This window comes from Cynocephalus volans, chromosome 7 (genome assembly GCF_027409185.1).
Source record: "Cynocephalus volans isolate mCynVol1 chromosome 7, mCynVol1.pri, whole genome shotgun sequence".
NCBI classification, from domain to species: domain Eukaryota; kingdom Metazoa; phylum Chordata; class Mammalia; order Dermoptera; family Cynocephalidae; genus Cynocephalus; species Cynocephalus volans.
This window is the reverse complement of record NC_084466.1, coordinates 98,669,799-98,690,637: the sequence shown is the minus strand read 5'-3', so window position 1 is coordinate 98,690,637 and position 20,839 is coordinate 98,669,799. Positions and strand designations below refer to the sequence as shown.

At 54.2% G+C, this 20,839-nt stretch overlaps 1 protein-coding gene across 5 annotated transcripts in view; it reads left to right on the top strand.

The window, feature by feature from the left end:
* Window positions 1-20,839, top strand: part of PALD1 (phosphatase domain containing paladin 1) — a 68,993-nt gene that overhangs the window by 36,539 nt on the left and 11,615 nt on the right. For 4 of the 5 annotated variants that reach the window (XM_063102957.1, XM_063102961.1, XM_063102959.1 and 1 more), the window contains 15 exons: window positions 345-524; window positions 1,683-1,847; window positions 2,448-2,608; window positions 2,822-2,897; window positions 3,776-3,927; window positions 4,265-4,364; window positions 4,572-4,676; window positions 5,981-6,076; window positions 6,496-6,624; window positions 7,112-7,228; window positions 7,325-7,480; window positions 7,727-7,909; window positions 9,012-9,152; window positions 9,380-9,451; window positions 12,818-12,958. In XM_063102957.1, the coding sequence (XP_062959027.1) occupies window positions 345-524; window positions 1,683-1,847; window positions 2,448-2,608; window positions 2,822-2,897; window positions 3,776-3,927; window positions 4,265-4,364; window positions 4,572-4,676; window positions 5,981-6,076; window positions 6,496-6,624; window positions 7,112-7,228; window positions 7,325-7,480; window positions 7,727-7,909; window positions 9,012-9,152; window positions 9,380-9,451; window positions 12,818-12,958 (1,974 nt within the window). The remainder of the gene's footprint in view (window positions 1-344; window positions 525-1,682; window positions 1,848-2,447; window positions 2,609-2,821; window positions 2,898-3,775; window positions 3,928-4,264; window positions 4,365-4,571; window positions 4,677-5,980; window positions 6,077-6,495; window positions 6,625-7,111; window positions 7,229-7,324; window positions 7,481-7,726; window positions 7,910-9,011; window positions 9,153-9,379; window positions 9,452-12,817; window positions 12,959-20,839) is intronic. The other variant, XM_063102962.1, reaches the window with a different exon arrangement.

Genomic DNA, 20,839 nt, shown 5'->3' with positions numbered 1-20,839 from the left:
CCTTCCTTTGGGGGAGCTGCGGGCCCTGCCCTAGAGCTGGCTCTGCTCCTGGGTGCTTCCTTCAGGGCCTGGCTCAGATGCCTCCTCCTCCATGAAGCTGTCTCTGCTTCCCCCTAAGAAGAGTTGTCTTGTCTTTTCCCACACTTTATGACACCCTTTCCCAGATCACAGATGGTCATGTGTTTTTTCTTTTTTTTCCATGAGCCTGCAGGCAACTGGAGGGCAGGACTGTCCCTCTCCCCACCGTGTCCCCACTCCTTGTCCCCTGGAGCCCAGGACAGAGCCCCACCTGTAGAAGATGCCCCTGAGTCATCCAACTGACCCCTGTGGCTCTCTCCCTCCAGGGCCGCTACTTCCTGGTGCGGGATGTTACTGAGAAGATGGATGTGTTGGGCACTGCGGGGAGCTGTGGGGCCCCCAACTTCCGGCAAGTGCGAGGTGGGCTCACTGTGTTCGGCATGGGACAGCCAAGTCTCCTGGGGTTCAGGCGGGTCCTCCAGAAACTCCAGAAGGACAGACATAGGGTAAGCATGCTGCTTCCCAGAGAGGGGCTAACTCCCCACATAGGGAAAGGGGCTCCCGGGGGGGCAACTTCAGAGGCTCCAGAAAGGCCTGGATGCATGCTAGGGAGGGAGGGTGTAGCCTTGACTGCCAGGAGGTCATTGTGGTTTCCTTGGTCGGGAAATTCTGGTTAACGTTTATTGCATTGTCCCGTGTGGACATGGAAACCTGTGGCCAGAAGCCCCTTATACACCCCACTCTGAGAGCCTTGGAAGGAGCGAGGGGGGTGATGAACTGACAAGAGGGGCCAGTTTGTAACTTGAGAGCCTGCCAAATAATGATCACAGCCAACACTTACATGTTCATGTCAAGGAGGGAGGGGCAGTTTGTCTCCCATTCTACAGAGGAGGAAACTAAGGCCCAGGGAGGATTAAGTGACTCTTTCAAGGTCGTGATACCCAAAACCAGGCAGCTGGACTCCAAGTGCCTGCTTTCAGTGACTCCCGTCCCCTGCCTGATGTCGAGGCAGGGTTTTGTGTGTCTCCAGGACAGAGTGTGCTGTGATTACAGGCTCCTTGGGGGCAGCTCGTGTCTGGATTGACCTGGGGTTAAGGTGGAGAGGCCCTGAGTGAACCAGAATGGGTTGGGATGCTGGCTTGGTTATAAGTTCCTCGAGGTGGGCTCTGCCCACATTTCTCCCCCTGACCGTGTGGTGCTCAGTGAATGAGTGATTGCATGGGGTGGTGGTGGTGGGACATTCATTTCTCTAGCTGACATTTATCAAACACCTGATTTATGCACGGCTCCATGCTAGGAATTGTGGGCTCCTGAAAATGACCCGGACATGATTCTGCCTGTGAGGAACTTGTAGGATATCGGGGGAAAAGATGCACTCATTGATAATGTTAATACAGAGCAGGAATTAATGCCAGCAGACTCAGATAAAGGACTCTTGGTCCTGAGAGGAAGGAAGGATTATTGCTGACTGGGAGGGTGAAGAGGAGGTGGCATTTGGACCGAACTTTGCTTCTTGGGTAGAACTCAGGTTGCAAGGACCAGGTGGGGTGCTGGGCCCTTGAGGAGGAAGGGATGCCTGGGCAAAGGCCTGGAAGTGGGGCAGTGGAGCAGGTGTCCGAGCTGGACAGTGGTGAGGCCTTTCTTCTGCCTCGGGCTCCTGGCAGGAGTGCCTCCTCTTCTGTGTGAGGGAGGAGCCTGTGCTGTTCCTGCATGCCGATGAGGACTTCGTGCCCTACACACCTCGAGACAAGCAGAACCTTCACAAGAACCTGCAGGGCCTTGGACCCGGGGTCCAGGCGGAGAGCTTGGAGCTGGCCATTCGGAAAGAGGTGAGGGCTAGTGGTGTGGGTGGGATCCTTCCTCCCTGGCAGGCCCCGGGCAGCTAAGCCGAGACTGAGACCCCAGCTCACAGCCCAGCATTGCAGACACACTCCCTGGGGCCGGCTCGTCTGGCTTCCTGGGCCCACACTCCCCCACTTGGTGCCCTGCTTGGGCGAGTGGCTGGCTGCAAGGCTGGTTCATGGGCAGCAAGAGGAAGGACTTCCTACTCCTGGGTCTCTGTCTCTGCCCCTTTCTCACCCTGCTTTTCTCTTCAATGCTCGACATCCTTATTTAGAAAGGGGTCTTGTGGAGTCAAAAGAGTGCTAGACTAGGAGGCCCAAGACTGAGTTAGCCCCTCATGTGCTGTGCGGACCTGGGTGAGTCTCCCTTTGGACCTCTGTTGGTCTCTTTTTGAGGTTCTGCCTCCTCCTCTCCCACAACGTGGAGGTATGTCACAGAGGTGTGTAAATAGTGTGGTGGTCACAGTGGTCCTCTTGGAGGAAAAGAAGCCTGTCTGTGGCTGGTCACTCCAGAGCTCAGCCACTGAGGTGGCCAGGGAGGAACCTGAAGGTTGGGTTGTGGCCCTCTGACTTCCACACATCCCTTAGATCCACGACTTTGCCCAGCTGAGTGAGAATACGTACCACGTGTACCACAGCACCGAGGACCTGCAGGGGGAGCCCCACGCCATGGCCATCAGGGGTGAGGACGACGTGCATGTGACTGAGGAGGTGTACAGGCGGCCCCTCTTCCTGCAGCCCACCTACAGGTACCACAGGTGGTCCTCCTGCCCCAGCCATTGGGTGCCCTCTGGACCCGCTCTCTCCTGTGGCCTCAACTGCACTGTCTACAGGTTGGGACGAGTTCTCTACAACCATCTCTCCCAACATGGGGGGCATTTCCAAACCATGCTTGGGAATTTGGGATGGGGGATGCCCAGGGTGGGTGGCCTGCCTGATGGGCTGCTCCCCTCACCTGGCAGGTACCACCGCTTGCCCCTGCCCGAGCAAGGGGCTCCCCTTGAAGCCCAGTTCGATGCCTTTATCAGTGTCCTCCGGGTAAGTCGGGGGGGAGGTGGTGGTGGGAGCAGGGCATGGGGCAGGTGTCTCAAGAGTCGGTTTCCAGGGAGATGCTCAGGTGGGTGTGGCCTCTAGCTGTCCTCAGAGGAGGACCTTATTCTGTGTTGTTGAGTTGTTGGGGGATGCGTGTGTGTGGTGGATCTGTGTCTGTGCACGTGTCTCTGTGTCTCTGTCTCTTTGTGTGTGTGTCTATCTCTGTGGGGTGTGGATGTACATGTCTGTGTGTCTGTCTATCTGTGTGGGGATACATGTGTCTCTGTGTACATGTGTCTGTGTCTCTGTGTGTACATCTTTCTGTGTGCATGTGTGCGCACATATCAGCATGTAGGGTGCATTTGCACATTCTTTAATGACAGAGTCTGGCACTGACCGCTGGAGGACTGGATTCTGGCTGTGACTTGGCTGTTAGCTTGCTGTGTAGTCTTGGACAGGTCACCTCACCGCACTAGACCTCAAGTTCCTCATTTCTTTAGTGGAGCCAACGATGCTTACCCTGTACACTCCTCAGCCTGTTTCCTGAGTACTGGGGTGTTTCTGTCCCCACCCACTTCAGGATATTACCTTATTTAATTTGTGGCTCTCTCTGAGTAGCTGTCACTTCCAGAGCCTGGTCACGCGTCAGCTGACTGAGCTCCTCCTGGGACTGGGAAGGGGCAGGGCCTGTGCTGTGCCCCTGGGTGGGTGGAGCAGACGGCTGTGGGCATGGCAAAAGAGGCCAAGCCACTTGTCCAACCCCACCTTGCCACAGACTGTAGGGCAGGGATGGGCTGGTGTCATGAGTTCCCTTCCCTAACTTGGTCCTCAGCCTAGGGGTGTCCGGGTCACACTGTTGCCTGATGTTCATGGTCTTTCCCCAGGAGACCCCCAGCCTGCTGCTGCTCCGTGATGCCCACGGCCCTCCCCCTGCCCTCCTCTTCAGCTGCCAGACGGGCGTGGGCAGGACCAACCTGGGCATGGTCCTGGGCACCCTCATCTTGTTCCACCACAGTGGGACCACTTCCCAGCCACAGTGAGTGGCTTGGACCCCATGTGCCCAGGGGCTGTGGGGATGGGAGGGGCTGCCCTGGGATGATGGGGGACAGCCAGGAGACAGAGCTGGAAATTGGGCCTCTGAGATTTATTTCCTGGTTTGCCATAGACTTGCTGGGTGACCTGGAGAAAGTCACTTGACCTTTCTGGGCTCAGTTTCTCTAGTGGGGAAAGCCCCTTGCTTCCCCCAATGTGATTCAGAAGGAGCCTGTTGTCTGGTGCTTCCTAGCAGCGGTGTGAATGGGAGAGAGTGGGCAGTGTAGCCGTCCCAGCGACCTTGGGGGCCTGACTATGTTGCTGACCCCTTGCCTTGTCAGGGCCACCCCCCCGCAGACCAAGCCCCTGCCCATGGAGCAGTTCCAGGTGATCCAGAGCTTTCTTCGCATGGTGCCCCAGGGAAGGAAGATGGTAGAGGAGGTGAGTGGGGGCTGGGCAAGGAGCTGGGGGCAGGGGCAGAAGAGGGGACAGTCCCTCCTCTCACTGGGGGTGTCTCTTCCTCCCTGATGCCCTCCCCCTTGTCTCTGCCAACCAACTCTTTCCCATTCTCTCTTCTCTTTGCTCTCCTGCCATCTTTCCTTGACCCTGCTCCTGTCACCCTCTTCCCTGCACTGGTCCCCGCACCAGGTGGACAGAGCCATCGCCGCCTGTGCAGACCTGCACGACCTGAAGGAAGTGGTCTTGGAAAACCAGAGGAAGCTGGAAGGCCTGCGGCCAGAGAGCCCAGCCCCGGTGAGGCTCAGATGGACGGTGCGAGAGCCTCTGTTGTGCGAGCCCCGCAGCCTGCTTTTGCTGGGTCTGTTGGCTGGCTTATTTCAGGCCGACTTTTTCTGACTGCCGCTTCTGCCACGAGAAGAGCAGTTTTCAGAGGAGGGGGGACGGGGGTGCTCGGCCTGCAGGAAGGACAAGGAAGAGGGAAGTTTACTTTCCCTGATCAGGTCCCCCAGCTGCAGATAAACAGGATGGAGGAAGGGGCTGCCGGCTGCGCTGCTGGGGCTCTGGGTTCAGAGACTTCCCAGACCATGCATGGCTCCCCTGCAAGTAAACCTCCTGGTGTTTCTTCGGGAAGACCAGGTTTGGTTGAGTCTGCTGTTTCACAAAGAGTGATGGGCTGTGGGCTCTGTCACCTGTCCCTGTACCATGCTCTGGGGACAGGAGGAGGGCTGACAGTATTTGTACACAGTGTGTGGACGGATCTAAAGCCTGCAGAGCCTTTTTCTTCTTTAACACTTAAATATCTCTTAAAAGCAATATTCTATGACCGAAAATTAGCAAAGAAAGGGAAAAATCACCCAGAATTCCAGCACAGCTGTTGTGAGCATTTTGGGCTGGTTTGCTTTGTTTTTTATGTTTGTGATTCTCTCGTGTAGGTTGCTGCCGCACATGGTTTGCATCCTGCTTGTTTCATTTGACTTTATGGTGTCAGCCTTTCCCACGTTGATAGTGGTTTTTAATGTCGGTGTGACTTAGACCTGTGGCGTGGTCAGCCATCATTGGCCTGATAAGTGGGGTCAGGAGACTTGTGGGACCCAGCTCTCCTTGCCGTCAGCTGTGTGACTTTGAGGAGGTCTCTTCATTTCTCTGAACCTCTTCTTACCCTCTGTAAATTAGGTGTGATAATAACGCTCCCCTGAGCACCATTGTGAAGGTCTTTTTTGTTTTCATGTGTGGAGATTCCAGTTCTTAAGGGAGGGCCTCTGGCTCAGGGAAAGGGTGTTCGTATTCTTGCTTCAACATGGACGGTGTGTGGCCCTGACATGGTGGGTGTCGCTAGGACATAGCGAGGGAGCCCCCTTGTCTCCAGGCTGGGAGCCTGCACGGGGAGGCAGTCCCTGCACCGAGCACTGTCGTGGCTGGTGTGGTCACCAGCAGCTCTCCCTGTGCCATGGATTAATCTCAGCAAATGGGATAGGCTTAGGCGCTTGGAAGAACTTCCAGCCTGGCAGAACTGTGTTGTGAAGGGAGGGGAAGACTGTCTGCTGGGGAGTTCCGAGGCTCAATGAGGACAGGTGGCTCCCTCCCGGCCCCTCCTGCAGGGACGAAACAGCCAGAACAGTGTCTGGCAGAGGGCGCTGCGGAGCCTGGAGCGGTACTTCTACCTGATCCTGTTTAACTACTATCTCCATGAGCAGGTGGGGCCGGGGAGGAACAGACCCACACCCCCTCCTCCTGGGGCTCTTCCAGGCCTCCCCCAGGGTGACTGGCTTGCTCACCAGGGAACCCCTGGAGCTGGGGAGGAGGGTGGGACATGTGTGTGGTCCCAGAGGAAGGCAGTGTGGGCAAATTGGGGGAGAAAAGGAGAGACCCAGACAGAGGGGTGGTCCCTGAGCAGGCTGGGTACAGGGAAGCCCTGCCACTTTCCTCCCCTGGCCCCTGTCTCTGTACCCTTAGCAAGGGCAACAAACGTCCTAGTCTTCTCTTACCCACCCCCTTGTCCCTGCCTTGGGCCATGCTGGATGTCTCTTGGGCTCCCCCCACCATGGGGTGCGCAGGGAGAGTTCAGGATGGCCCCATGCCCCTGAACGCTGTCTCTCTCTGCCTCGGGCTGCAGTACCCGCTGGCCTTTGCCCTCAGTTTCAGCCGCTGGCTGTGTGCCCACCCCGAGCTGTACCGCCTGCCCGTGACACTGAGCCCAGTGGGGCCCATGGCTCCTGGGGACCTCATCAGCAGGGGCTCCCTGGTGAGTGTGACTGGCTGTCTGGGGAAGTGGGAATGGGGTGAGCTGGCCCCCTGAGCACTTGATTCCTGTGGGGTGGGGTTAAGCATTGCCCTCACAGGATGCAAGGCGGGATGGGCTGTGGGGTGGTGGGATTCTCTTGCAAGAAGAATGGGGTCGTTCTCGAGCCCCGAGAAACATTCGCAGCTTGGACTGCTGTTCCGATGCCTCCTCCTCAGTCTCAAACCCAAGAGCTCTGGGCAGGGTGTCAGGAGACCCGGATCCTGTGGTCTTTGCCCCCAGCTCCTCATCTCTGAGCCTCAGCGTCCTCATCCGGGCGCCGCCCCTCCTATCCTCGCCAGGGAGGGATGAAGCTCCGCGTGTGCGGAAGTGCTTTGTACACCGTGCAGTGCTGGTTCTATCCTCCTCTGCCCACCGCAGGCTGGGCTCTGGACCTTTCTGTGGCTGCAGCTGGCTGCTGTGGGTCCCAGGCTCGGTGCTCTGCCCACAGGGGGCAGATGACCTCGTCTCTCCGGACGCGCTCAGCACCCTCAGAGAGATGGACGTGGCCAACTTTCGGCGGGTGCCCCGCATGCCCATCTACGGCACAGCCCAGCCCAGCGCCAAGGTGACGCTCCTTGGGGCCAAGGGTCCACTCATGGGTGGTGCGGGGCAGGGGAGCGGAGGCTTGAGCCCTTTCACTGATGGCCCTCCCACCGCCCAGGCCCTGGGCAGCATCCTGGCCTACCTGACCGACGCCAAGAGGAAGCTGTGGCAGGTCGTGTGGGTCAACCTGAGGGAGGAGGCAGTGCTGGAGTGTGACGGGCACACCCACAGCCTACATTTGCCTGGGCCCCCCACGGCCCCCGACCAGCTGGAGGTGAGGTCTCCTGCCCTCTGCACACCCCTGCCTGGCGGTTCTTCAAAAGGCCCCAGGCTCCTGCTGTACAGATGGAGAAACTGAGGCCCCAAGGGGGCAGTTTCGGAGTGGCTGATATGGGATTCCCGCTCCAGTGCTCTGGCCACCTTCCTGGCCCCGGGGGTGGTTATGACCCCTGAGGCTTGGGGTCAGGGCTGGCCTGGAGGCCGCTGCAGTGGCCTGTGCCCTCTGTCCACTCTTCCCCAGACCCTGGAGGCCCAGCTGAAGGCTCACCTGAGTGTGCCTGCCCCGGGTGCAGAGGGCCCCCCGACCCGCAGGTTCCAGACATGCCTCACTATGCAGGAGGTCTTCAGCCAGCACCGCGCTGCCTGCCCCGGCCTCACCTACCACCGCATCCCTGTGCCAGACTTCTGTGCCCCCCGCGAGGAGGTGAGAGGCCCAGGCAGGTGGTGGGACAGAAGGCCTTCCCGGCCTCCCCTATGGCCTGGGCTCAGGGAGGAGGAAACCACCCCAACTTCCCTGCGGGGCCAGAGGATCTTCTCATGAGGTTTTCAGATTTAGCCCAGGTGGTTTATTCACATCCCTTCCAGGCTTTGTGTGTGTAGGTGTGTGTGTACGTACCTGTGTGTATTACGTGTTGTAGGGGTGTATGTGCATGCATTATGCTATAGGTGTGTATTGGGGGTGGGCATATCCATGGTGTTTGTATTATGCGTGTGTCTTTGTTGGGGGAGTGTGTATGTGTGTGTGGTGCATGCATTTTTCTGGAGATTGTGGTGTCTGTCTTTTCTGTATTGGGAGATGTGTGTGGAGAGCGCATTTTTAGGGGACTTGTGTGGTGTGTGGGGTTTATGGAGGAGAATGTTATGCAGTGCTTGTGTGTGACTCAGAGTGTTTTTGCATGTGGATCTTTGTGGATGTGTTTGTAGTTTTTGTGTTAGAGGTACATGGGTACATCTGTGCAGTGTGGTACCTGTCATGTACTGTCCGTGGGTCACTGTGTTCCTGTGTGGAACTTGGCTGTGGCAGTGGTGACTGGGGCTTGCATTTCCCACTGGAGCCCCCTGCTGGCCTCACCTTACCCTGCGGGTCTCACTCCCTGCAGTCTGCTGCCCCCTGGTGACCATCCAGGGTCAGGCCCCTGCCCTGTGCTGGGACCTGGGCTGGGTCCAGCTCAGTGGGTGCAGGGCCAGCGGGGTCCATGCACATTCCAGGGGCGCAGCACACAGGAGTGGCATGCACACGTGCATACCCTGCCTGTTGGGGAGGGTGCAGCTTGGGCCTCCGGTGGGTGCTGTGTCCCGGGTGCCTGGGGTGAGGGTGGTTATGACGGTACTAAGGGATGTGGCTGTTGACACACATGTGGTCTAATGCATACCCCAGGGCATTGCATTATGTGTGCAAGGTTGTGAGCCTGATATAGTTCCTAGCATAAGGACAGCTGCTGGGGCTGCCATTTGGAGAGGGCTACACTGGGAGTCTGTGCAGCCGAGAGGTACCCACTGGCTCAGACCTTGTTCTCCCTGTGCAGGACTTTGACCGGCTGCTGGAGGCCCTGCGGGCTGCCCTTGCCAGGGACCCAGGCACCGGCTTTGTGTTCAGCTGCCTCAGTGGCCAGGGCCGGACCACGACTGCGATGGTGGTGGCTGTGTTGTCCTTCTGGCACATCCGAGTATGTGTGGCCTCCTGTGTGAGGACAAGGTCTTGCCTAGGCAGTGGTGGGCACTTGGGCCCTCGTACTCTGGCCTCAGCAAGAGGGTGGCGGGGACAGAGACAGTTCCTGGTTTGCCGCCAGAGCCCCCTCCCATCAGTCCTGGGCAGAACCCTGGCCAGGGGCTCCTGGCGTGGGGAGGGCGTGGCCTGGGTAGGTGCTCCTGTCCAGCAGCTGTCCTCCCTCAGGGCTTCCCCGAGGTGGTTGAGGAGGAGCTTGTGAGCGTGCCTGATGCCAAGTTCACTAAGGGCGAGTTCCAGGTGAGCACACCCCATGGGAGTACCTGGGAGGCACCCTGGGGTGGAGGATGGGTCCTGCTGTCAGGTCTGGGGGGTCCTCAGAGCTCTTCACAGTGCTGTCACCTCTTCCGCCTCATCATGTCGGTGCTTCCCTCTTCCCATGTCACAGATGAACAAACCAAGGCAGGGGACATCTTGGCTCTGGGCCCTGGCAGATGGCCATTGGGTGGGCGATCTGGACCCTTCTCCTGCCTGGCCCTGCTGCTGGGCTGCTGTGTACCCTGGGGGAGGTCACCGGCCACCATCTTGTCTGGGTACTGTTGATGAACTGGGACCCAGCTGTGGTTGGTGACCTTGGTGCAGGGCCCCCGCTGGCTCTGTCCTGCATGGTCCCCTGTTTCAGTTCAGGGCACTGGATGGACAGCCACTAGCATTCAAGATCCTGTCGTCCACGTGTTGTGCACCTGCCGTGCCGCGTGTCACCTCCTTAGACACCCTAAGAGTAGGTGGCAGTGTCTTCTCAGAAGGGGGTGGTCGGCGTCAAAGTCGGCTCCTGCCTACCTGGCCAGCTGGCCGTGTGCCCCTGCGCTGCACTCCCTGCAGTCCTGCCACCCTGACCTCAACGCAGGTCCTCAGACTCACCAGGCTCTTCCAGCTGATTCTTTTCTTCTGGCCGATTCTCTGATTCTTTTTCTTTTTTTATTGTGGTGAAATGTACATAACATAAAATTTGGCATTTTAACCATTTTTAAGCGTACAGTTCAACGGTTTTAAGTACATTCACATTGTGGTGTGGCCTTCAGCACCATCCATCTCTTCCATCTTGAACAGCAGAAACTCTGTGCCCACTGAACGGGCAGGCACTCCTGTTTCTCCCCTCCCCCGGCCCCACGTAGCCACTGTTCCACTTCCTGTCTCTGTGGATTCGATCACTCTAGGTACCTCATGTCAGTGCAATCGTAGAGTGTTTGTCTTTGTGACTGGCTTATTTCACTTAGTGTAATGTCCTCAAGCTTCGTCCATGTGGTAGCACGTGTCAGAATTTCCTTCCTTCTTAAGAGTGGATAATATTCCACTGTAGACTTTTGTTTATTCACTTATCCATCTGTGGACACTTAGGTGGCTTCCACCTTTCGGCTCTTGTGAATATGGTGCTATAAACATGGGTGTACAAATATCTGTTTGAGTTCCTGCTTTCCGTTCTTTTGGGTGTATACCCAGGAGTGGCATTGCTGGGTCAAATGGTGATTCTGTTTGCTTTTTTGAGAAACCTTCATACTGTTTTCCACAGGAGATTCACCATTTTACGTTCCCACCAGCAATGCACAAGGATTCCAGTTTTTCCACATCCTCACCAACACTTGATTCCTGTTTTTTCGATAGTAGCCGTGGTGATGGGTGTGAAGTAGAGCCTCGGTGTGGTTTTGATTAGCATCTCCCTAGTGGTTAGTGATCTCGAACATCTTTTCATGTGCTGATTGGCCACTTGCATGTCTTCTTTGGAGAAATGTCTATTCAAGCTTTTTGCCCATTTTTGAATTGGATTTTTTTTGTTGTTGAGTTTTAGGAGTTCTTTATATGTTCTGGATATTAATTCCTTATAAGATATTAGATTTGCACATAATTTCTCCCATTCTGTGGATTGCCTTTTTACTGTTAGTGTCCCTTGATGTAGAAAAGTTTTTAATTTTGATGAAGTCCAATTTGTCTATTTTTTTCCTTTGTTGCCTGTGTTTTTGGTGTTATATCCAAGAAATCATTGCCAAACCCAATGTCACGAAGCTCTTCCTCTAAAGGAAAATAAATATGTTTTATTCTAAGACTTTTACAGTTTTAGCTCTTCATTTAGGTCTTTGATCTTTTTTGGATTAATTTTTGTGTGTGGTGTAAGGTAAGGGTCCAACTTCATTCTTTTGCATGTGGATATTCAGTTTTCCCAGCACCGTTTGTTGAAGAGACTGTCCTTTCTCCACTGAATGGTCTTGTTCCTGTTGGAACCACCTGACCCTGTACAGGGTTTATTTACTGGTTGGATTCTTGGTCTTCACAGGAGTCCCTTGTAGACCTGGGTAAGCTTTCAGTTTTTACGCTGAGTGCGAGGGAGTCATGAAAAGATTGAAGCCTGGTTAGTTTTGCAAACAGGATATGCTCAATTTTGTTCTTTCATAAGACTTCTCTGGCCACCAGGGAGGAGAAGGAGACACAAGCCAGGGGGCTCCTGCAGTGGAGGTGAGAGGTGATGGAGGTCTGGATCAGGTGCTGGCTATGGAAGGGCGCTGCGAAGACAGATTTGGAGGGAGACCCAGCGGGGCGTGGTTGGGAGGAGCTGGGGGGGAAGATCTGTGCTCTACAGAGTGACCTTAACAGGCCTCAGTTTTTCCAGTGGTAAAAGGGGGCTTATATCATGAGTGGTGTCCATGCTGGGTACACCAGAGCGGGGTGTCCTTGCATTGCCTGGGGGCCGTTGTGAGCTGGGAGGAGGGCCAGGAAGGCCCCCACCTGGGCTTGCACCCCTCTTCACTCGATGAGCCCCACTATGAGACAGCTATCCGTTTTATAGATCAGAGCTGGATAAAGTTTCGTTCGAAGCAAAGTTTCTACTGCTAAAAAAAAGAATCACCTTGGGTTAGCTTAACATTTTATAGGTGTAGGGGGATCGTTTTTATATCCTGTATTACAGAGCATTTGCAGTGGCACACTCGTGCAGGTAATATGTCTTGAACATTTAAATTTACTTCTCTTCCATATTGTTTAGCAGATATGCTTCCTAAAGAAAAGCACCCTTGACCTTGCAGAACTTGACCTGTCAGAACTGTGTGCGCTCTCTGTAAGCTTTGGTCGAGGTAGTTCACTTTTCCTAATGACTTCGTTGATGTGCTGTGAAAGACCGAGCATTTGAGTGCACCGTGTATGTGATGTTAAATTGTGGGCTCGTGGGGCTTGTGCAGGGCTGGTGTAGCAGCTCTCCCACATTTGAAGGTATTGGTACTTGATATCCTATTATGGAAAATTTGCCTCTAAATTTTAAGCTGGGAAGTCACCGGAATAACTAAAAAAGAATCTCAATACATGGCTTTTTAGATTTTTCATACTTATACTAAGAATTGTGTACAAATTGAAATGACTGTGTACTGAGCACAGTTCACCCAATAAAATCTCAAGTATGAAAGAGAAATGAAATCACCTGGGAGCCCTGGCCTGAGAGATGTCCAGGAACCCCTGTCATTGCTTCCAGCCCAAGGTCCGAGGAGCAGGCAGGGCTCTGTGGTCAGGGCCTGGGCCTGAGGCTCGGTGTGGCCCTTTGGTGTGGGGCGAGCCTGGTGCTGGGAGCTGGCCCTTGCCCGCCCTGTTGGCTTTCCATCTGCTCATCCCCTGCTCCGACCCCAGGTAGTGATGACGGTGGTGCAGCTGCTGCCCAACGGGCACCGCGTGAAGCAGGAGGTGGATGCGGCGCTGGACACAGTCAGTGAGACCATGACCCCCATGCACTACCACCTGCGGGAAATCATCATCTGCACCTACCGCCAGGTGAGCCCTGCCCCCGGCCCAGGTAACCTTCCTGATGTACCCAACCCAGGTTGTAGCTGACAAGGATTCGAAGTGGCTAGAGGTCACATGGGCCCCTCATTAGCTCTTGTCACTTTCCCACCTTCTGGAAGTGAGGCAGTCCCTGAAATGGAAACATTCTCAGCCCCAAGCCACTCTCACCCGCTTCTGGAGTGTGCAGTGGGATGTGTGCAGGGGTGATATTCAGTGTTGAACACCTGCTGCCGCCCTGGGACCAATCGAGGATGTGGCTAATCAGAACGTACACCCAAGCCCCCTGTGGTGCCAGGTGCTAGCACCTGCTAGTTTCTGGGTTATGAGAGGCCCAGAAACTAGTTTCTGGGTTATGAGGGGTCCTGGGCAGGAGTGGTGAGTGGGTGGAGGCCTTTGGGGTCTTGGGGAGTGGCGGGGAAGCCATTCAGTCTTTTAACAGCTGATGCTGCTATGCCGAGTCCTGCCTATCAACCCAGGACATGTGTATATCTGTGCAGCCCCAGGACTGGGTCTGGCCCCAAGTGGACTTTTTTGGATCTGTTCAGTTAAAAATTGTTTTTGAATAACTCATTAAATTACAAAATTAAGGTTTCCGTAACAGTTCAGATTTCATATAAAAATCTGGATTTTCAGCTGGTCTAGAAAGAATGGGCTCTCAAGTTTGCTCTGATCCCCAGTGCTGCCCGCTCTGTCACACTCGGCCCTTCCGGCCCAGTCATGTGACCCATGGGCCAGCGTGGGTGTTAGAGTTTGCGCCCTGGTTGGTCTCTGTGTGGAGCATGCTGACCTGCCAACTTCTGTCCTTCTCTGGCCCAGTGAATTTGATTGGCTGCCGGGGCAGAGGAGGGGGAAGCCATGGGAGCCAGGTGGGTGGTGGTGACATCCCCCATGATGCCGAGGGGGCAGTATGCCAACCTCATGTTCTGCACTGCTGGCCAGCGATTCTCAGGGCAGCCTCTGCCTGTGGCCCCTGCAGAAAAGGGGCCCGCCCCAAGCCAGCCCCATGCCCAGCCTGAAGCTGAGCACACTGTGGTGAAATGACTGAGCAGCCTTTGCTGGTGTCATGGATCAGATCCTAAGTGGGGCAAAGGATGTGTGTGTGGCTGCAGGTGGGGCAGGGCATCTGAGGTCAGACTGCATCCAAGATGGGAGGTCAGCTGGGAGGAGAGTTTGCAGAGATTGAGGCTGCCAGATGTGGGGAGGGAAAGGTGCTTAAGGAGTTTCCAGAAGATGGATTTTGCTGAACTTCAGAAGATTTGAGTTCTTGAGCCAGCAGTTAGATTGTATCCTAAGGCTCCTTTTGAGTTACCATTGGGTCCCACTCACAGTGGTCTTGTATGCTGCCACCAGGTGGCAGCAGTGAGCTTAGAGGCTGAGCTCCTCCCACTTTCAGAGGACACTGAGGCTTCCAGCTCTCCCTGCAGCTGGAGGCCCAAGAAGTTGAAAAGGAATGCATAGCCTTGCTTCAAAGCACCATAGGCCTCCCATCCCACATTGTCCAGGCTCCGTCAGGGCCCCCCTCTCTATATCCTGGCTCCTCCCTTGCTCTGAGCTCTGCAGCTCTGGGTGTCCATTATGAGGCACACAGAAGGTGGAGCAGGGAGAATCTCAGGGCTGGAGCTGTGGGAAGAGAGAAGAGGTCCAATGGAGATGGCCTTATACAATCCCAATAGAGCGAGAGCCAGGGAAGGCACTTCAGGCAGGAGGGAACGCACAGGCAGAAGCCAAGAGGCTAAGAGATGCAGAGTGAGTTTAGAGGCAATGAAGGTGGTTTGGTGCCTGCACAGTTCGTCAGAAGCTGTCAGAGATGAGGCTGGATAGGTAAGCTGGCTCGCCTCTGCCGGGAGGGAAGGGTGGTGTGGTTGGAGCATGTTTAGAGGGTGTTGCTCTGGCTGCCCTCTGGTGTAGAGTGTTTTAATGAGGAGGGAAGAAGCAAAGCCAGTTGAGGACTCTCACCCACTCCCCCCACCTACCCCCATTCCAAAGGCCAGGGTGGTGCTGGCCTCTGCAGTGGGAGGACGAGGATCCTGGCGCCCCATCCCAGAGCCCTCTGGAGGGGCTAGAGGCAAGAGGTAGGTCATTCCCCAGTATTGCCACTAGGTGGCCCCAGTGAGTTGAGTTTGGGTTAAATTCTTAAAAGCTCTGAAAAGCAGAGGGGCCCTGAGATGCCCTCCAATCCAGGGCTCTCGCTCTGCCTGTACAAGAGGTTAACCTGGGAGCTTTAAAACATACCCGCTTCTGAGCTCCATTCCAGAGAGTCTGATTTAGTTGGTCTGCCGTGGGGCCAGTGCATAGATCTCATTTTTAAAGTTCCCTAGGTGATTCCAATGTACAGGCAAGGTTGAGAACCACATATTCTAAGCAGTGGTCCCCAACTTTAGTGAGCTTTGGGATCCCCTGGTGGACTTGTTACAATGCAGCTTGCTGGGCCCCACTCCAGAGCTTCTGATTCCCCGGGTCTGGCTGTCTAACAAGCTCTCAGATGACACTGGTGTGAGATCTGCTGCCCTCGTGTCCTGCCCTCTCTCTGTTACAACAGCATTACTGAGATGCAATTTACATACCATACAATTCACTTATTTAAAGGTACACTTCCATGGTTTCAGTACTTTTATAGAGTTGTGCATCCATCACAACAAATTTAGAACCTTTTTATCACCCTGAGACTAAGTCTCGTTCTGAGAGCATCAGTTGCTGAGGTCTTTGCCTGTAAAATGGGATAAAATGGCACCTTCTAAACGGGCCATGGTGTGAGGGTCAGTGAGGAGATAGATTGTAACTCTTTCCGTCAGAGCAGGGAAGTGGTGAGCAGAGCCACAGGGGTGCTGGTGTCCAGCCCAGACAGCCTGCATCTGGCCCCGCCCCACCATGGGCTGTGGTCCTGTGTGCCTGGCACATGGCATGGTGTCCTCAGTCCACCCCCAGGACGTTGTCAGCTTCCCACCTCTCAGCTAGGGGCTCGGCAAGAATAAAGTGACTAACTTTTGAACCAGGCCAGGAGTTCGTAGTTTGAGCATTTCATAGCTTATTTTTTTTCAGGCCCCTTGGGCTGGGGGTCTTTGGGACCAGAGCTCCCTGAAAAGCCACCATGGGCAGCAGACCTTAAGATCTAACCAGGGCTTTGTTTCTGTAGCCCCAGGTTTGGGGTCTTCTCAGGCTGAAGTTCCCCTGGGGGCTGGACAGGGCTGTCTGGAGCAAAGCGCTGGTGTCCTCCTCCGGCCTGGCCTCTGTCCACTTATGTCTGTGGAGCATGATCCAGCATTGGCCCTTCTGCTGCTGGGACTGTCTCACTGCAATGCATGGGGCTGTTTATTCTGACTCACTGCCTGGGCCTGTGGGTGGGAGGGAGACCTGGGCTTGGGCTGGGGCAGTTGGAGGCCCTGTTGTTGAGGCTGTCACTTAATTCACGTGCCACCACTTGAAATAAGGGACAGGAAATCTATTTTGCAGTTCTGGTCCTGCGGTTTTTAAGCAGCTGAGATCTTATAGGTAATCCACTCTCAGACTCCTGGAAGCGTTGTTAGATAACAAAGAAAGAACCGAACGGGCCCTTAATCTCACCTGTTGGGGTTTCGCATACCAATGAAAAAAAAGGGGAAGGACCTTTCTAGGGTGGCCAGTGTGTAATTTTGTTAAATGTGTCCATTTTAAAGAAAGGAAGGAAAGAAACAAAATTTTAAAAACCCAGCTATCATCTAATATGGCTTACATTTCATAAAAGAAAGGATAGTTTAGTACCAGAAAAGTAGAATGGATGTCATCTTGGGATTGTGGACAGTCCTTGAAAATGCTTGTATTCCCAAATTCTTGTGGATCCGTGAAACTGGTCATGAACCTGGGCTTGGGAATCACAGTGTTTGGTGACCAGGCCACTGTCTCCGTTAGCCAGAAAGGCAGCATGACTCCATTGAAGTCTCCCCACATCTGAGGTCAGGGTGACCTGAGCTGTCCCAGCTGCCTCCAGATTAGAAGGAGCCTCTGGCCAGCTCTGCGTGTGTGTGTATATGGGAGGGGGAAATTTTCTGTTTAACGTCTCTGACATGAAAATTCAGTTTCTCCATGTTGTGAAAGCATGTGATTGAGTGGACATTGCAATGGACTTTATTATGGTTGACACAGCCTAGCGCCAGGCCCCCTGGGAGTTGGAGGGAGCTGGGTTCCGCTGGAGCGCCCTCTACCTCTCTGACTACTGTGTCCCCTCTGCCAGGCTGGCCTGCCGCTCCTCCCTGCAGGGCAGCGTGTGGGAAGTGCATGGGGTTTGCATGCACAGGGCTTGTCTGAGGCTTCACTGTAGGGCCAGAGTGTGATGATTGAGCTAGGTGTGAAATGCCCCTGCAGACTGTCAGATTGTAGTGGCACAGGGCATCTGACCCCTCTGTTTACAGCTGAGGCCATGGGGCTGGAGCAGGAGAGTGGGTTGCCAAGGGTCCTATGCTGGTCGATGGTAGAGTGGAGACAAGAGGCAGAGATCCACGCTCAACCCCACGTCCCTCCCAGCGCTACATCACCCTTGACCCGAGGGCCTTATGTTGCCCTGGTGGGCTATGGGGGGCTTGCTTCTCCCACTCCTTCCCTCCAGTGGACTGACTCCTTTGGAAATTGACAGCCATGTATCTGGCTGTTTGTCTGAACCCCCACCCTCGGCTTTCAAACCAGAAGTCCCCAGCTGACCTTGAGTCTGCAGCTGTCTGCTCAGAGTGGGCCAGAGTGCTGTGTGCAGGGGGCGCTCGTCAGCCTGGTTGGATCCCAGATCCTCTGGATGGAAACAGACCTGGGCCCAGGACCTGGGCAGGATTTGTCACCCCCAGTGGTTCCACTTGCCTGGGAACATTCTGGGTTTGGCCCTCATTCTGCCCATCTGAAGTGTTCTACCAAAGAGTCCACAGCCTTGGGATTCTAAAACTCTCAACAGCACGTGGCTACTTGGCTTCCTGCCCCTTACCCCCCAGAGCTCCCAAAGAGTGAATTTTTCTTTCCCGGCCCCCTCCCAGCTTCAGCAGTCAACTTAGATTTTAATAATAAGCATTTAAGAACACAGCTCCTGGAATTTGGTGTTTGTGCTTTTTCCAGCAATAAAGCTATTCCAGGGCCCTCGGTGGGGAAGAGTGGAAGAATTTGGAGGTCACTTCTCTGTTGTGCATGAGAAAAGAGGGTGCACACGTGTGTAAATCTCAATCTGTACGATGAGCTTGCACAGCAAGAATAAGGCCGTCTGTGGCTTGTTTATTGTTATAAAGACAATACCAGAGCATTACCAAAATCTTAGATGGTCCAGGGAAAGCAGAGAATCTCCCAGATCCCGCTACCCCAGCCGTGATTTCATTTTTGCTTTTTCCTTTCTGGTCTTTGTGGACTCGCATGGGCCTTCTCTCACAGGTGTGGTCACGGTGGCCTGCAGGATGTCCTACTCGCTCACCTGGAAGATATTCATGCATTTAAATGTGTGCTTGGTCAGCATGTGCCTGCTGAGCACCCTTGTGCTAACACTGAGGGGAGACCAGTGCATAACGCTGTGCTTGGCATGTATGCTAATAAGGCAAGGAGAGGCAAATTAATAGTTTCAGCTCATGTGCGGTTTATCATGTTTGCTGAAGGGCCTTTACATCATCATGTTGAAAGTCCATATGATATGCAGCTGAGTGGCAGTGCCCCAAGTTCACAGGCTGTCCCTGTCTGTGTGGGGCCCTGCAGGTTGCTTCCTGCTGTTCTCTGGGAGGGTGGCAATGTCTGCATCATAGTGCATGCTGCCCTTCAGCCATGCGAATTATTTCTGCAGGCCGATTCGTAGAAGTGGAATTAACAACTGAGTTGAAAGATTGAAGCTTATTTTTTAAAAAAATAATTTTGGAAAATTTCAGACAGAAAATTTCACAGTAGAGAGAATAATTTCATGAGCCCTTGTGTGCCCACCTCCCAGCTTTGTACTTACCAAACACAGTCAATCTTATTTTATCTAAGGCCCCTTCAACCTCCACACTGGGTTATTTTAAAGCAAGTCCCAGTTCTTCTATTATTTCCTCTGTAAATATTTCAGCACATACCTCTGAAGGAGGATCTTTTAAAAAAAGTAATCATGACGCCATTATCACACCTGAAACAATGAACAGTCATTTCTTATCATCAGATATCTAGTCAGTGTTTTGATTTTCTCACCAGGCTCATAAAGTCCTTTTGCAGCTGGATCAGGACCCAAACAACATGCCCCTGTCAGATTTGGTGGCTATGGCCCTCAAGTTTCTCTCAGTCTCAAACAGTTCTCCTTTTTCCCCTGAAATATGTTTGTTGGGTAACCTGCTTGCCTTCCTGGGCTTTCCAAAGCTGATTTTGCTAATTGCATTTGGGATTCCTGCACACTGTCAGAGGCAGAGGCTTGATGAGACTTTGGCTCCATTTTTGGCTGGAGCAGTTGCAGGTGGTGCCGTGTGTTGCCATTGGCCCTGGAAGCTCCCCGTCTCTCTTGCTGTGACTGGCACCCAACTGTGCTCGTCGTCTGGATTCTTTATTTTATTTGGGATTTGCAGAATGGTGATCTGTTGATCCCTTATTCCTTCTGCATTAATTAACTGCAGGACTTCCAGAAAGGGAGCCTCCCCTGAGGGTAGTGGGGATAGAAGGGCAGGTCCCACGCTTGCTTTTCCCTTGGTTTCCCTGTCTTCATAGGATGGATCAGTTTGGGAGATGCTTGTCTAAAAACGAGGGGAAAGATGTTGGGTTCGGTGAGGCCTCATGTTCCTCTGGACTTGGATGGGATTAGAGCCTATGAGGAAGGTCTGGGTGACTGGGGTGGGGGTGTGCGGGGAGGAGGAAAGAGGGGCTCATGGGGGGAGGCTGGAGTCTAGAGACTGGTGCTGAGGGCCGGGGGCTGACACCCCCTTAGTCAGCTCAGAACCAGCCTGAGAAGTGCCCACACCAGGCTGACGTGCATTTTCACAAACACAGTCTGCTTAGTCCTCGCTCTGCAACTGTGTATGATGAAGGGTGAGCTTTCCCGCTTCTGCATTTGAGAAAGGAGGTTCCTGGGCTTGCCCAAGAACACACAGCTGGCAGTGGCAGGATAAAGGCGAGACGCCACACCCCAAGCCCCAGGTGGGGCCTCTCCACCAGGCCTCAACTGCCTTTCAAGAAGGAGGGGGCACTGGCTCACCTCTCTGCCCACTTCAAGCCTCGTTGTGGGGCTTTAAGAACTGGAAGCCATGTCCTTGCCCTTGAGCTATTCCCAGCCTGAGCAGGAGAGAGAAGTCCAGAGGACAAGAACACATCCCAGACAGGGGTCCTGGGTACAGCTCGGAGGTGGTGGGACTAAGCTTGTGCACACAGTTTCCATGGGACAGACCTTTTCTGGTGTCACAGTCCCTGCCGAGGCCCATCTCCAGCTGCCAGGCCTTGGGAGTGCAGCCCACAGTGATGCGTCCTTCATTCTCCAGAGCATTGGCAAGGTTGGGTCAGGGCCTGGTCACCCCATGTGTGTGACGGGGTCAGGATGCTCGGGAAATTTTAAGAACTGCCTCAAATGGAAAAAAGACATGAAGAAAACCTTTTGAACTGAGCCACTGCATGAGCTTAGGACAGATGCGAGAGGCTGGGCCCCAGGCTGAGGAGAATCCAAGATGCTGCCAGCCCACAGTGGCGACACCATTGTTTCCGGCTGGACTTGGAAGGGAAAAATATTTGTGACGGAAACCAAGGTCAGGGCTCCTAGAGGTAGCCCTGCTAGAATCATTAATGCCAGCGGCACTTTTCCTTGGTGTTGGCTGGTAACGTTAATTCTTAGTGTTCTGTATTTAAGACAGCTCCCTCTGTCTCTAGTCTTCCCTGCAGAAAGAGTTTGAAGAAAGGCTGCGGCCAAGATAGCCACACAGAGAGAAGTAA